Raw genomic sequence first — 14060 nt, forward strand, 5'->3', positions numbered from 1 at the left:
CGGATAATTAGATCACATAAAAATTTGTTGTTAAAAAAGTAAAAAAATCAACATGTCTAAAATGGACGTACGGACATTCTGGTAATGATTATTAGTTGCTATGCTTTTAAAATCGAACCCAACAATGTTTGAAATTGATAGGACAATTCTAACATGCCTAAATTAACAAATAAAGCTATCCAACGAACGGACGGACCAACCCTGATTATAGAAAAGCTTCCCTCTTAAAAAATTATCTAAACAAGTATGACAATATACAAACCAAGCATAGCTTATCCTCACATAAGATTAAAAGCAGATAAGTGCAGATTGGGGGTGGATATAACCTCTAGATGTTCACCTCCTAACCTCTAACCCCCCCCCCCCCCCCTCCTGACAAACCATTGATAAAATCCTTATAAACATAAAAAAAAGCTAATGGACACTAAATTTCAATGGTTCCCAAAATTTTATAAACTTGCTCTCACATTTGTTGGTTTGGAAACTTTAGTGAGCTCATTTGAATCTTGATTGTTTGGTTCAAACTATCCAGAAGTGTGTAAATCCCTATTTATGAAGTAGCTGCGCTACAATATACATGAAAATATGAAAAATACTCTGATAAATTTTATGAAGATAATTTATAACTCTAGTTTCCAAGAATTTTCTTATCTTATGCTTACGTTAATTTAACCTATTCTACCTGGCTATGAAGCTACTCTATTACATAAATATCTGTATGTCTAAGTGTATCAAAAATAAGAATAAGATTTTCTTGGCTGCTATTTATGATAGTTGGCTAGAATTATTATTAATGCTAATAATCTGTTTTACAAAATAACCAGTTTTTATTTTAAGTTTTTCAAAAACATATTTATAGGCTTTCAGATTACAGGGCCCTACCATACAAAATAACCATCAAAAATAGATTTATTTATATGTTGCTTGTGATATACATGCAATTTTAGAGAATTCAATTTTTATGGAGTTTTACTTGGCTGCTTTGGAAGATAGGTGTTTTAACTTATATCCTCTGACCAAAAACTTTCTTTTTATTTTGTCCCTTTGTCTGTAATTTTTGGAATTAAACTTATGGAAAGATGTTGTTGAATGATTTGTTTAAACAATGATTATTCTTAAGAGCAAAGCTTTATTTACATTTAAGATCTGTCCCAACTTCTCCAACATCATCTTAATGTTTTAGATGTTCCTTTTCTTTTTGATAAAGTTTATTTTATCTTTTTTGTTACTAATTTTTAATATTAATAATCTATTATTGTCCTATTTCTTTAAAATACTAAATGGTTCATCTTTATGTTTATGTTTAAAGTGACTAAGCTAGATTTGCTTCACTAAGAAAGGCCATTGATAATGAAGATTTTTCTTTGGAATATATTTTATTATGAAGCAACAGTAGTTACTAATTTTAAATATTATGGTTGAGATTTATAACTGTTAAAATTTACTTTTAAGATTATTAGTGTTTACATAAGTGCTTTAACATAATTTATCGTCCTTGATAAGTTATAAAATTATTATAACAAACAGCATGCACAAGAGATAAAAAAAATATTTAAGAAAATTCTAGTTAGTAGTTATTTAGCCATTCAAGATGGTTTTCCTACTATTCCTGTTAATTAGTTTTGTAACAGGTAAAAGTCTTAACCTTTATTAGCCCAAGGGCTTTGGTTTGACTAGGGGGGGGGGGGGGGGGAATGGCAACACCTCTACTACCAACTTTTAAATATTTTTAGTTATGAAAAAAATCAGATAAAATTTTTCATGTTTTATGAAATGTTTCTTTCTCTAATTTTTAAAGATTTTTTCATAGAGTGTTTTATAAAATATTATTTTCAATTAGTGTTTATTCCATTGTCATAATTGGAAACTATTTTATATTTGCAAAAAAAAGATCAGAATAGAAAATAAGATTATCTAGGTCTATTGTTTGTGTTGCAGAATAATAATTTTCAGTCAGCATAATTCCATAATATGATAAATTTCACATAAAAAAAAACATCATAAAGTTCAGAGAGTAAATTTTAAATGAATAGTTTGATTGATCAATAATTAAATTTTTGTTATATGAAAAAGTATCTACTTTTAGTTTGACCATTTCTTAAATCAATTTACCAGCTTTTTTTTATTTTCCATTGCATATGAGAAGTAAATTTACATAAACAACGGGCTTTGTAAAACAATATGGGGGGTGGTGGTTAAACTCAGCATATATAAAAAAAAATATCTGAATTGTTAAAAACTAAATGCTGTGAACTATTTGTTTTAGAGGTTTTTTAGGGGGGCAAGAATAGCAATCCTCTTTTCTTAATTGGAAGTTCTTGCAGAAAGATATTTAAATCAATTACAGATACAATTATGCTCTTTAGAATATAAACTCTTTAAATCTTCATGGTTTTTACAATTTAGGTTCAGAGTACTGTAATGAGCCAAGTGATGCTTATTGCCAAGATGTTGAAGACAATGGAGTTTATACAATCTACAACAGATGGCCATGTAAGAGATATAAATTAATTTTAAAAGTTATAAACTAATTTTCTTAGATTTATTGAAAAATATATATCATTATATAACAGAGACAGAAGGTCTTGATCTTAGTTTGTGTGTGTGACTGCTTGTCTTCCTTATTATACCTTAAATACCTTATTAATCACAGACTAATATTGCCTACTTACAGTAAAGCTTCTTTTAGATCAATGAAACACTTTTTACATCTATTTTTGATTATTAAACATTACTTTCATAAAAAAATGTATTCATGAGAATAAAAACCTATAAAAGACTTGTCTTGTACACACTGTATAAGCACAGGGTTTTAAATAAAATTGCATTTTCCGTTTTTCTGACACAATCAGAAGGAATACTGAAAAACAATGATAAGTCCTATGCCCAGTTCATAAACAACTTTTAGAGGTCCACCGATTTATTCTGTAGGTCAACCTAAATAAGTACAACTGGCAAATGCCTTTATAAAATTGGTCAACCTAAAGCTTCTTTAGGTCGACCCAAAATTTTCAGAGGTTGACCTATGTCTTTTGTGAACTAGGCTCTAGTTATCTGTAAAGTACAACATGTATATTAAAGGTATTTTTTATTATCTCTAAAAAAGTAGCCACTATGATATCATATAGGTATATAGTATCAAAACATGCTCCATGTGGTCCAAGAAAATTTAAAATGATTTGTATAAGAAAAACTTAACAATTTTTAAATAACAGAAAATGCAGTTTATTCTTAAACACCCTGTATAACATTTCTTTTGGCATCCCACTAGAGGCCTCTATGAGCACTTAAGGGAAAATTAGGGGGAATATTAGAATATATGATTATTAAACTTTTAATGACTAATACAAAGCTTTATTGTAAAGGAGAACCATAATGGTCCCGCAGTAGGAAAGATCTAACAATACAAACAGGATATACTCAGGATGTGCCCTGTCAAATTAAGATTCATTTTTTGTTAAGATGCAAATTCAATAAATTTAATTAAAATGGTAAAATGGCCATGGCTAACATATTAGTGACAAGTTATTTTTCCAATTCCATTGTTTACTATATTAATTTTATAAAATTCAACAGTGGTCATGGCTGACATTTTATCAACCTAACAATATTCTTCTAATATCTTCCAGGGAGGTCCACATAGTTTTGTAAAAATGCTTTCTTATTCATTTGTTCAAATAATCTTTTGTACTTTTAATTCAATTTTGATTGGTTGGTTTATTTTAATCATAGGGGTTTAATTTATATTATTTGTCCTATTCCTCAATATCCCTGAATAATTACTGAAATTACTCAAAATTTTGACAAGGTCTTAATCATTCATGATCTTTAAATTTTAACTATTAAATAATTCATAATTTGTATTTAAAAGGTGATTGTCAGAAACTCTGGTGGTGTGAGGATGGAAAACTTCAGACTGACATCTGCACAACAAATAGTGCTGGAACAGAAAGATGTAACAATACTTTATTTAAACAAGTTTTAAGTAGAAATGTGTTTTTGTTAATATTTATCTATAAAACAAAGTAGAATGATGTCTGATTGAACATCTGTTTGTTTGTCTTAAGCTTAAGATCTTGGTAACTGCTCAACTAATTGGGTTCTACTCTTATAGAATTGAACTTACTGTTCCTGGGGTGGTTTTGAAATATTTTCTGTGAGGATGGGATACCCTCAGCCTCACCCCCAAACAAAAAATGTCCCCCAATTTTTTTAATTAAAAACAAATAAGGGTGGTTAATGTTCCCCTAAAACACCATTTGATAGCATTTTACTTGGGATAATTGTGTCAGAGAGTAACTTTATTTAGAGGATTTTTTGATAATATTTTTGTCTTATGAAACGCTTCTATATAATATACTATACCCTTCCCTCCTTCTACTGTAATAGATTAAAATAGGGAGTCTAAATCTATAATAAGGGTTTCTAAATCAGGATATGGCAGGGGAGGGGGAGTAAGGTAATTTTCTTTCTGGTGGGGAGGGAAGGGGTAATTGACTTCTCAACTGGAAGGTTCTCATGTAAACTTTTATTTTCACTTAAATTAATATTTATAAAATCTGGCAACATCAGTTAGTATGAGTAAAAGTTAATTAATGACTAACAGATTAAGCATTAAAGTAAAAGAATAGAGGGGACATAAGATATATAAAACACTGTCCCGATTTTGTATTTGGACTTTGTAATCAGTTTACAGCTTCGGAAATATAAACACAGCAGGGTCCCTACAATAGTTCAACAAAAAATTTGCTTGCAGATGAAAGGGTCTCTGTTATTTTGGACAGGTAGCTGTCTTGATTATTCATCTAATCTTATAATCCTGACATAATTTGTTGATTATACAATAGATAGATAGAGAGATGTGATAAAATGTACTATTTTATACCTAGTGAAGAGTGTGAGAGAGGGGGACTTAGATAGATAGTATATATGGGGGAAGGGCGGAGATTATTTGTTGAATGTGTCCTTATAATACAATTAATATTGTAATTATATTTAAACTCTTTGGAATAGTTCCTTTTGTGGCAACGCCCCTTAAGGGGCGATTCGTAATATTTTTAAAATGGCTTTTAATAGGTTATTTTAGGTTAGGTTATATTGTGTTTGGTGATTTCCTCGCTGGGTTAGGCAATTGGCCCCGCATTGTTAGAGCCCCCTGTAGGAGCTAGAAATAGGAGAAAAGCTACTGTGAAAATACAAAGAATTGCCCCTTAAGGGGCGTTGCCACAACAGGAACTATACCCAAACTCTTAAATAAGTGAAACTTTTGTAGATTTGTTTCATGTAATGGGCTTAATTTATCTTCATTAAATCCTATTTTTCATTATTTTTATATACTTTATCTACAACTTATTTAACCCCCTTATGAAGCATTTAATGAGGGTGAAACAGCTAATATTCTGTAACCCTAAGCCTGTTTGTATAGTCCTATTGATTTCAAACATTGCATAATAAGTTCTGTATAAATAATCTACACTCTATAAAAATACCCAAAAAGTATGTACATAATTTTAAATATAATGATTTTTTTACTGTTCTTACAAAATATTTAAAGTGGCTGTGAATTTGCAAATAACGTTATATATATAGGTAGATAACGGACAATTGAAGATAAATCTTTAAAAATATTGCCTTAAAAAAATCACAAATATCTAATTAGATGAAAAAGAATTTTCAAATTTTGTGAACAGTTCAATATCGTTCGTATCATTTTTATCAAAACTGAATAATAAATGCATTAAATACGAACAATGGCAGTGTTTTATAGAGAATTGCATTCATAATAGGTAAAGCATTGTGTGTTTTTTTAAAATGTCATTTAAAAGTAACATACATGACAATAATTTTAATGATAAAAAATGAAAAAAATAAAAATAGCCAATGGTTCGAAATTTAAAATCTATTTTACTGTCACGGGATTTCCTCTCTCTCTCTCTCTCTCTCTCTCTTGATTGCTCTCTCCATAACTTTACCTACCTTGGTAGCTCAGTGAGTGTGTCGTGTGTGTGTGTAATTTACGTAGTGTGTGTGTGAGTATAAGGGGAGGTATATAACAAAACTATCTATCTATCTATCTATCTCTCCATCTCTCCATCTCTCCTCTCTCTCTATCTCTCTCTCTCTATCTCTATCTCTATTGCTCTCTCCCTAACTCTACCTACCTTGGTAGTTTAGTGAGTGTGTGTGTGTGAGTGATGTACATAGTGTGTGTGTGCGTATAATGTGAGATATTTAACAAAACTCGACATATTTGAGAAGATTTGTAAAGAAATAAAAATGAATATTTTTATGTATATATTATAGACAGCTAAATTTTTTGCTGGTTATGTCCAGCAAATATTATTTGTTTATTCTATTTAAACAATTCAATTCTTAAATATCATTCTTTCTAGGGATTTAAACCATTTTTCTATTGTCTTTATACCAACTGAAACATACCGAAATTTGGTTAATGATTTTATAATATAAACCAAACTTTTTCATTACATTTTAAAGAAAGTCAAATATTAATAGAGGTTTATTACAAAATTATTTCCTAAGTATTGATTTTTTTGTTTTTATCTGCAAGCGAAGAAATGGCTTATTTTCTTATAGTTTAATTTTTGCTCAAATTTTAACGTTAACTTCGTGTTGAATTGAACTTTGCATTTTAATCAAATTTTTTTCTAACTTCTTGGAGCTTTTAAGAAATTATTCTACGAAAATTACTTAAAATATAAGGAAAGGTAAATAAAAATGAATTCTGAAAAAACTAATTTGTGATCTCTTTAAATTATATATTTATCCTATTATCTTAAATAATAAATATTGATAATGAGAACTATATCGTTATAGACCTGAGAACAGACTTACTTAAATAAAATAATAAAGGAAAGCTTTGCTTTAAAATAAATAAGTATCTTATTGAAATGTAACCTTTATCTTTCACTAACACAAATATCAAACTCTCCCTACATATTTGTTACAGGTTACTATACAATTAGAGCATGTCCATTCATCTATAATTTGAAAGATGTTTGAAAAAGCACACTGTGCCTTTGTCTGAATTAATTCTCAAGTTTATTTATATTTCAGTACATTTAAGCCAAATCTTCATTGAAAAATACTAACAGAAGACAATAATAAATATAAACCATTTTTAATGCTTTATATGTCCCAGTTATTATTTACATTTGAAACATCAAATATTTTATATAATTTTTTCATTATTAGATGTAAGGCTAGAAGGAAGTTGTGTGAATTTAGCTGACATTCCCTGGGATATCTGTAGAACAGGTAAAATATTTGCTTTCACCAGGGAAGGATGGGACATTGGACCCTAAATTTATTTAAACATATTTTCTTATTAGAAATTTTGTAATTGATTATAATTAGGGGTGTATATTAATTTTTCATTAAATGTCTTATCAAGGTCCCTGAAATTTAATCTTTTAATTCTTATTTGGCATCAATTTGCATTATGTTAGATAAAATTCAAAGTGGGTAGTGTATAAAATGTTAGATTGTACTTTGTACTTATTCTTTCAAAAGTAAAACAAATTTCAATAGAATTGTTACCTTGCATTTTGTATTCATATGGCACAGCATGAACTTAAGAATAATATTATTATTCGGTAAATATGCACAACATGAACTAGTATTCTAACCTAACCTATCCAGTTCTATAGAAAGTAAACAAAGTTTTTTTAATACTATTATTCTGTTTTTCTTGTTTAAAATGCTAAATTTTTACCTCCTTCCTAAAAGTTTGTTAGACAGTACATACAATTGATTACACTAAAAAAATCGCTAGAAAATTAGGCTGCAATTTGCAAGTACAATAAAAAGATCTAAAATTAACTTGTTACCTTTGTAACGCAAAATGACTGAGGTAAAAAATTGGAGGACAAATTAAGTTTTTTTTTTAATTTCAGTAGGCAAACCATTGTTAAAATGTATTTCAAGGAAAGTTTTTCTATAATTAGGGTCAGTGGGTCTGTACATCCGTCTGTCCAGCTCTTTTTGTTGATTTACCCATATTAGAATTTACTTTTTATTAGAATTTTAAACTGTGCATGATATTAAAGTTATGTACAAGTATGGAATATTAGCAACTCTATAATCACTACCAGAAAGTCCATTTAAAATATTATGCTTTTTAACAGTTTTAGAAATAGTTTTTTTTATGTTATATATTATCCTATTCATATAATTACAATATTTTAAGCAAAGCATATCTTTAATCTAGTTCTAAAATGTAAGTATGTCCTTAAACAATATCCCACATTTACACAGTGTTGCAACTAATTTATTTGATATATTGTTTAGATTTATACATTTTCTATACATTTTCTACTTTTTTAATTCTTACACTCTACAAGTGTTAGTGTTTGTTTGTTTGCTCTTCAGAGCTTTGCATTTATGAATGTTTTCATCCTTGTTTTTTATTATTTATAAGTATTTGAATGCTGCACATATTTATCATCACACCATCATAACATATATTTAATGATAATGATGTTTAATATTGTAATATACCATTTTTTAAAGCAAAACCATTCTACAGGGTATAATCAGGGTCTGTCCGGCCATCTGTCTGTCAATATTTGGCAGCTCATATTGTTGATTTTGGAATTTTCGAATTGTGCTATACATTTTATGATGATTCCTTTTAAAGATTATGATAAAGAAAGCGAAGTAACTCTATAATTGTTACCATAAAGTCTGTGTGTCCAATTAAAACTTGATAATTTTTAACTTTGTCATTGCTATAAAATGTTTTAAAATTTTCTTAAATAGGTATATAAATTATCATCTAAATCACCAATTTTAGAAATTTTAGTATTTTATAACTAGCATTCATTGAGAGTCAAATTTTTATAGAGCTCAATATTTAATCACTAATTAAATATTAATTTTAAAGCTTTTCTATAATTAGGGTTGTTCCATCTATAACTTTTAGCACTTTTCATAAATTTAGGCATGTTAGAATTTTCCTATCAATTTCAAACTTGACAATGATTCCTATAACAGTTAGTTACAAATTAGAAAGCATAGCAACACTACAATTGTTACCAGAAAGTTGGTGAATCATGCTGATTTTAACCTTTTTTTGACAACATTTTTTGTATGGTTAACAATATGGTTATCAAAATAAACATGTTAGGATTATTTTGACTATATTTCTGTATGCTATAATTATTGAAATAAACATGTTAGAATTATCCTATTCATTAAAACTTTGCAAGATGATTCTTATGACAGTTACAATTCAGAAAGTGTGGTAACTCTTTTTTGATTTTTTTTGACAACATTATCAAATTTTGCAAGATGATTTCTATGACCATTAGGTACAAATTTGATACAAAATTGTTTGATTTTCAGATTTTTTGTGCTTAGCTTTTAGATATATTATCATCATTGCTTATTTATAAAATGAATTGGGATATCATTATCTATATTCTATTTTTTGAATTATTCTTAATTCAGGAAGTAGATACAGTCAAATTATATATTCATGTGTTTAGATGGAAATTGTGAATTACCCACGAATTCAAACTGCACAATATTTGCAGATGGAGTGTCTGATTACTTTCCCCTTCCATGTGAGTTTATTTAGTTTCATTAGTTTAAACTTTAACTTTCTGGGTTTTTTTCATGTTGTTAGGCAGCATCTTAAAATATAAAGTAGTATTTGTATAGAGCTTAAGATCTCAGGAATTGCCCTAAAATAATGCTTTATTAATGTCTTCGTATAGTAATAAGTTGCATTATTTCCCCTCCAACACATTTTTATAGTGGCTAAGGGCTAAACAACTTTTATAAAAATAAAGAAAACATTATTCGTCTTTTTTAGATGATAAGCTACTCTATAATTTTTGTCTAAAGCAAAAGATCACCCTAACATGTTCTTTATTTTGCTTGTGCTGTATAGAAATTTTTCGATGTGTAAATGTATATTTCCTAAAGGATGTGAGCAAAGCTTTTATTTTATGTTTTTCTGTATTTGTATCCAGCAAAGAATAGCATAAATATCTGTTAATGATCTATGCTTTTAACTCATGTATGTATATCTTAGGGTGGATTTATGCAATTTTCTTGCATATTGTTGAGTCTGGGGGCACATCTGTCTATAATACAAAGAAGAAGTATGTAGTCTGAACTTTAAAGGGGGTAAAACCCAATCAAAAAAATTCTCCATGTTTTAAAAGAAGAGTAAGAGTAACTGAAACACAATGCTTAACCCTTAACGGTCAGGGGGGGGGGGCGGTTTTTTCTATCTCATTTTCTGTGTGTGAAAGATAAAGAGCCCAAACTGCGTGACTTTTTAAGTATGGGTATCACACATAACTGAGAGTTGGAATTTTTTGAATATCTCCATCCTGGCGGGCACAGGTCATCCAGGTAAAAATATTTTTTTGACTAAAACAAAGCATTTTATCATACCAAAATACTAAAATATCCTCTAGTAGTACATCCTTAAATAAAATACAGATGTTCAAGTCACTTTCAGGTTCCAGGTATGATCCTGCAGGTCCTGATCCTCCAGGTCTCCAGAAATCTTTAAAAGGCTCCTGTGGCCGCAATTTTTGACTTAGAGACTTCAAATTTTAAACTTAAGCTTTTCTTACAAGTCTACATAATGTATTAAAATTTCAGAAAGATCCGCCACCGTTTTCCTGCCGACCGACGACTGCGCGGGTTGGCAGCTGCCAAGTACAGCTGCGGCCGCTGAAATTTATATTTTGATATTTCTAATGTAAAATTTACATAAAGATAAACATTTTCTGAGAAAAAATTGTTCTTCTAGCTTCAAAAATAAGAAAATTACAGCAGTTTGAAATTTTTAGTTAAAAAAAGACCTAAAAACATTGGTTGTTAAATAAAAGGGTGAAGGAAGTGAAAATTGACTTAGACTTATAAAAGGTCGGAAATTCATTATCAAACAGGGGACTTGCACAAAAAAAAATTTAGCCCTCTAGCTCTAAAAGGAACTGAGATAATAGGGGGAGGGCGTTGAACGCCCCCCCCCCCACCCCCGACCGATTAAGGTGCGGCAAGGGGCCTAACTGTAAAGGGTTAAGTATTGTATGTATGTTCCAAGGTGCGTGGAGAGAGGTCTAGTACCCAAGTGACACCTAGCCCTTTAATGTCTTAACTCTTTAACTTAAACACAATCCTATCCCACACCTTCCCCTATAGATGCAGTGTCTAGGGCAAATTTACTAGTATATCATAAAGTAAAATACATTGTTCTATGGTTTGTAATAAGTTAAAATGTGTTATAAATGCTTTTATTTGTCTGAATATCCATCTCTTAATTTGCCAATACAAAGCCTTCTAAAATATCAATACACTTTTTTCAAATTAAATTTCTGGCTAAAACTTAAACAAAACAATAGATTAATAAAACATTACAATTTAAAGTTCATTTTTTGCTAGTAAAATAACCAATAATACAGACATGTCTCTTTTATATGAAACTATTGGCTGCGCACCAAGTATCTAGGGTGCTCTCTGTATCCAAGTGCAGGAAAAGGGAGCTTGAAACCATTACAAGACTAAATTATTAATATAGATTTGCATAAACCTTCTCAGGACCTTGTTTACCTTCCCTAAAAACGAGAACTCTATTGGTTCAGACAATGATTTTAGAAGAGAAAGAAACAAAAAACCTTATTACTTTCTTTAATAGGATTCTGCAAAATATTGATGAAAATTTATTCTATGTTCCAATGCTAAGAACCTGCTATTCATATTTAGGTAATTGTCGTGGTTGGTGGTATTGTAATGCTGGTAGAGTCACAATATGTAAGTTATTGTTTTTAAATCTAATCATTTCCACTTTGTACAATTCTTATTACATCACTTCCTACTAGATTGAACAAAATCAAATTATTATTTTACTTACATAAATTATATAATGTTAATTATCTTCATACATTAGTAGCACAGCAACAATATGAAAAAAAGAACAGTAAAATGTAACGAAGAAAAGATATAAGTTTATGTTTCATTTAGACTAGTACTATAAGCCCTGCTTAAGAGTATTTGTCTGTGTGTGAATTTACGCATTTAACAAACTATAGTGTCAAAGAGTGTGTGTATGTGTTAGTGCATGCATATGTGTGTGTTAGTGCGTGTGTGTATGGTTGTGCATATGTGTGTGGTTGTGCATGTAAGTGGAGCATCAATTTTTCTTTCGTCTATAACAGGTGAAAGTAAATATTAAAATAGTATCAAACATTATAATATATTTCTCACAATTTCCAGTAACATGCCAGATACATAAATATGAAATCAATGTATTTAAATTGTTTATGGTAATGCTTGACCAAAGATTGTTATCTGTCTGCTTTTCTTAGTTTTAGTCATATTATTCTACTATTTTAGGTAGACGTTTTAGAGTAGCTTTAGTATTTATACTTATACAATAAATGAATTGTTACATTAAATGCTTTAAAAGAATAAATTTGAATATTGCATACCTAATTATGAATATCATTAGGGGAGAATGTGTGTGAAGGAGAAGGTAACATTTCATATTCTATTTAGATTATATAATACTTTTAACCCTTACAGATCGGGGGGAGAGGCTCAAAGTTTTTTCAATCTCATTTTTTTTAACACAGTAATAGTGTCTGACTTATTATGACGTAACAAAAAAAAAATAGCCAATGAGAGGTTGTTATTGACCAATGGTAAAATTTATGGTGGCCTCTCATTGGCTAATTTTTTTTGTTACGTCATAATCAGTCAGACACTATTACTGTGTTCCATTTTTTTTGTAGGTAAGATGGGGAGCTGTAACTTCATGACTTTTTAAGTTTAGTAATTATACGTCGGCAAGAGTTGTTTTTATTAGGATATCTAGTCTGTGTCGGTCGTGGTGTCCGGTCAAAGTCGGTTGGGTAGCAAAAAAAATTTGAAAAATTCTAAATAAATCTTAATTTCTACATTATGACTTTTGTGTATAAGGTAGAAACCTAAAATTTTTTTGGTGAATACTTAGATATCAATGACCATCTGAGAAAAGTGGTGTTATGACCGTTTGACCGCTCCCTGACCGGCTAGAGACCTGTAATTTTTTTTGGTAAATCCTTGAGCGGTTTCCGTTATTTGCCATTTTTCGGCGATGATCAGAAAAAGTAATTTTTTTGTTATGAAAAATAAAAGTTCATCCTAAAATTTGGTCATCCTTGCTGCAAAATTGGCCGCTCTACAGCTGTTTTAAAATTTAGCGGCTGGCCGCTAAAAAGTGACTAAGGAGTGGTCTGACTGCTATGACTAGAAAAAGTAATTTTCTCTAAAAATACACATGAAAATTTTACGTCTTTATCTGTACCAGGAGCCGAGATAGAGGGGGGGGCTCTTTGAGCCCCCCCCCCCCCCAATCTATTAAGGTGGGAATTGGGGCCCGATCTGTAAGGGTTAAGCTAAATAGTGAATGTAAACAATCATAAAAGCAAAGCTCACAAAATTAATTAAAATATATTATGGCATATATTTTTAGAATCTTTTATTGAAAAACCTTATCTATACATCATACCCAATTTCTATTATCAATGTAGTCAAATGACATATTAGTCAAAGAATGATCTATACAATGATCAACACCAAGCATCCTATTATATAAAGTAATAAGCTTTTTTGTCTGTATTAAAGGATCTCTCTAACCATTAAACTGATATGGTCCTCCTTTACAGTTAAGCTTCATATAGGTTCTGGGATGGTTTTAGGCTATTTTTTATAAAAGCTTGGGTATGGTTTTAAAATATCTATCTGCCATTTCCCTTTGAATATATAGCCCCTAGATGCTAGGGGCGCAGTAGATAGTCCAATAATAAGTAAATAAAATCAGATGGAACAAAATGAGGTATTCTAAAAATGTCCTTGCCAATAACTGACTTATATCCCCATGTGCTTGCCTTTGACCATAGATACATTAATAAAACTAAAAAGCCTTTAGTGGTTATCACAACCCTATCCTCTCAATTATTATCTAAATAAATTATTGAAAAAGCAGGTGTAAATTTAAAAAGAAACTCAATTAGACATAAAAAGTAATACCCTTTCCCATT

General features: G+C 29.7%; 1 protein-coding gene across 1 annotated transcript in view; it reads left to right on the forward strand.

Moving 5' to 3' along the window:
* The first annotated feature begins 1586 nt into the window (after positions 1–1586).
* Positions 1587–14060, forward strand: part of LOC145321539 (adhesion G protein-coupled receptor L2-like) — a 56351-nt gene continuing 43877 nt past the window's right edge. Inside the window, exons 1-7 of the mRNA XM_080162948.1 lie at positions 1587–1631; positions 2407–2493; positions 3872–3955; positions 7213–7275; positions 9507–9584; positions 11743–11790; positions 12488–12511. Coding sequence (XP_080019074.1) covers positions 1592–1631; positions 2407–2493; positions 3872–3955; positions 7213–7275; positions 9507–9584; positions 11743–11790; positions 12488–12511 — 424 coding nt within the window. The 5' untranslated portion in view covers positions 1587–1591. The remainder of the gene's footprint in view (positions 1632–2406; positions 2494–3871; positions 3956–7212; positions 7276–9506; positions 9585–11742; positions 11791–12487; positions 12512–14060) is intronic.

Source organism: Acartia tonsa, chromosome 6, assembly GCF_053477335.1.
Source record: "Acartia tonsa isolate MP-2025a chromosome 6, ASM5347733v1, whole genome shotgun sequence".
Classification (NCBI taxonomy): Eukaryota; Metazoa; Arthropoda; class Copepoda; order Calanoida; family Acartiidae; genus Acartia; species Acartia tonsa.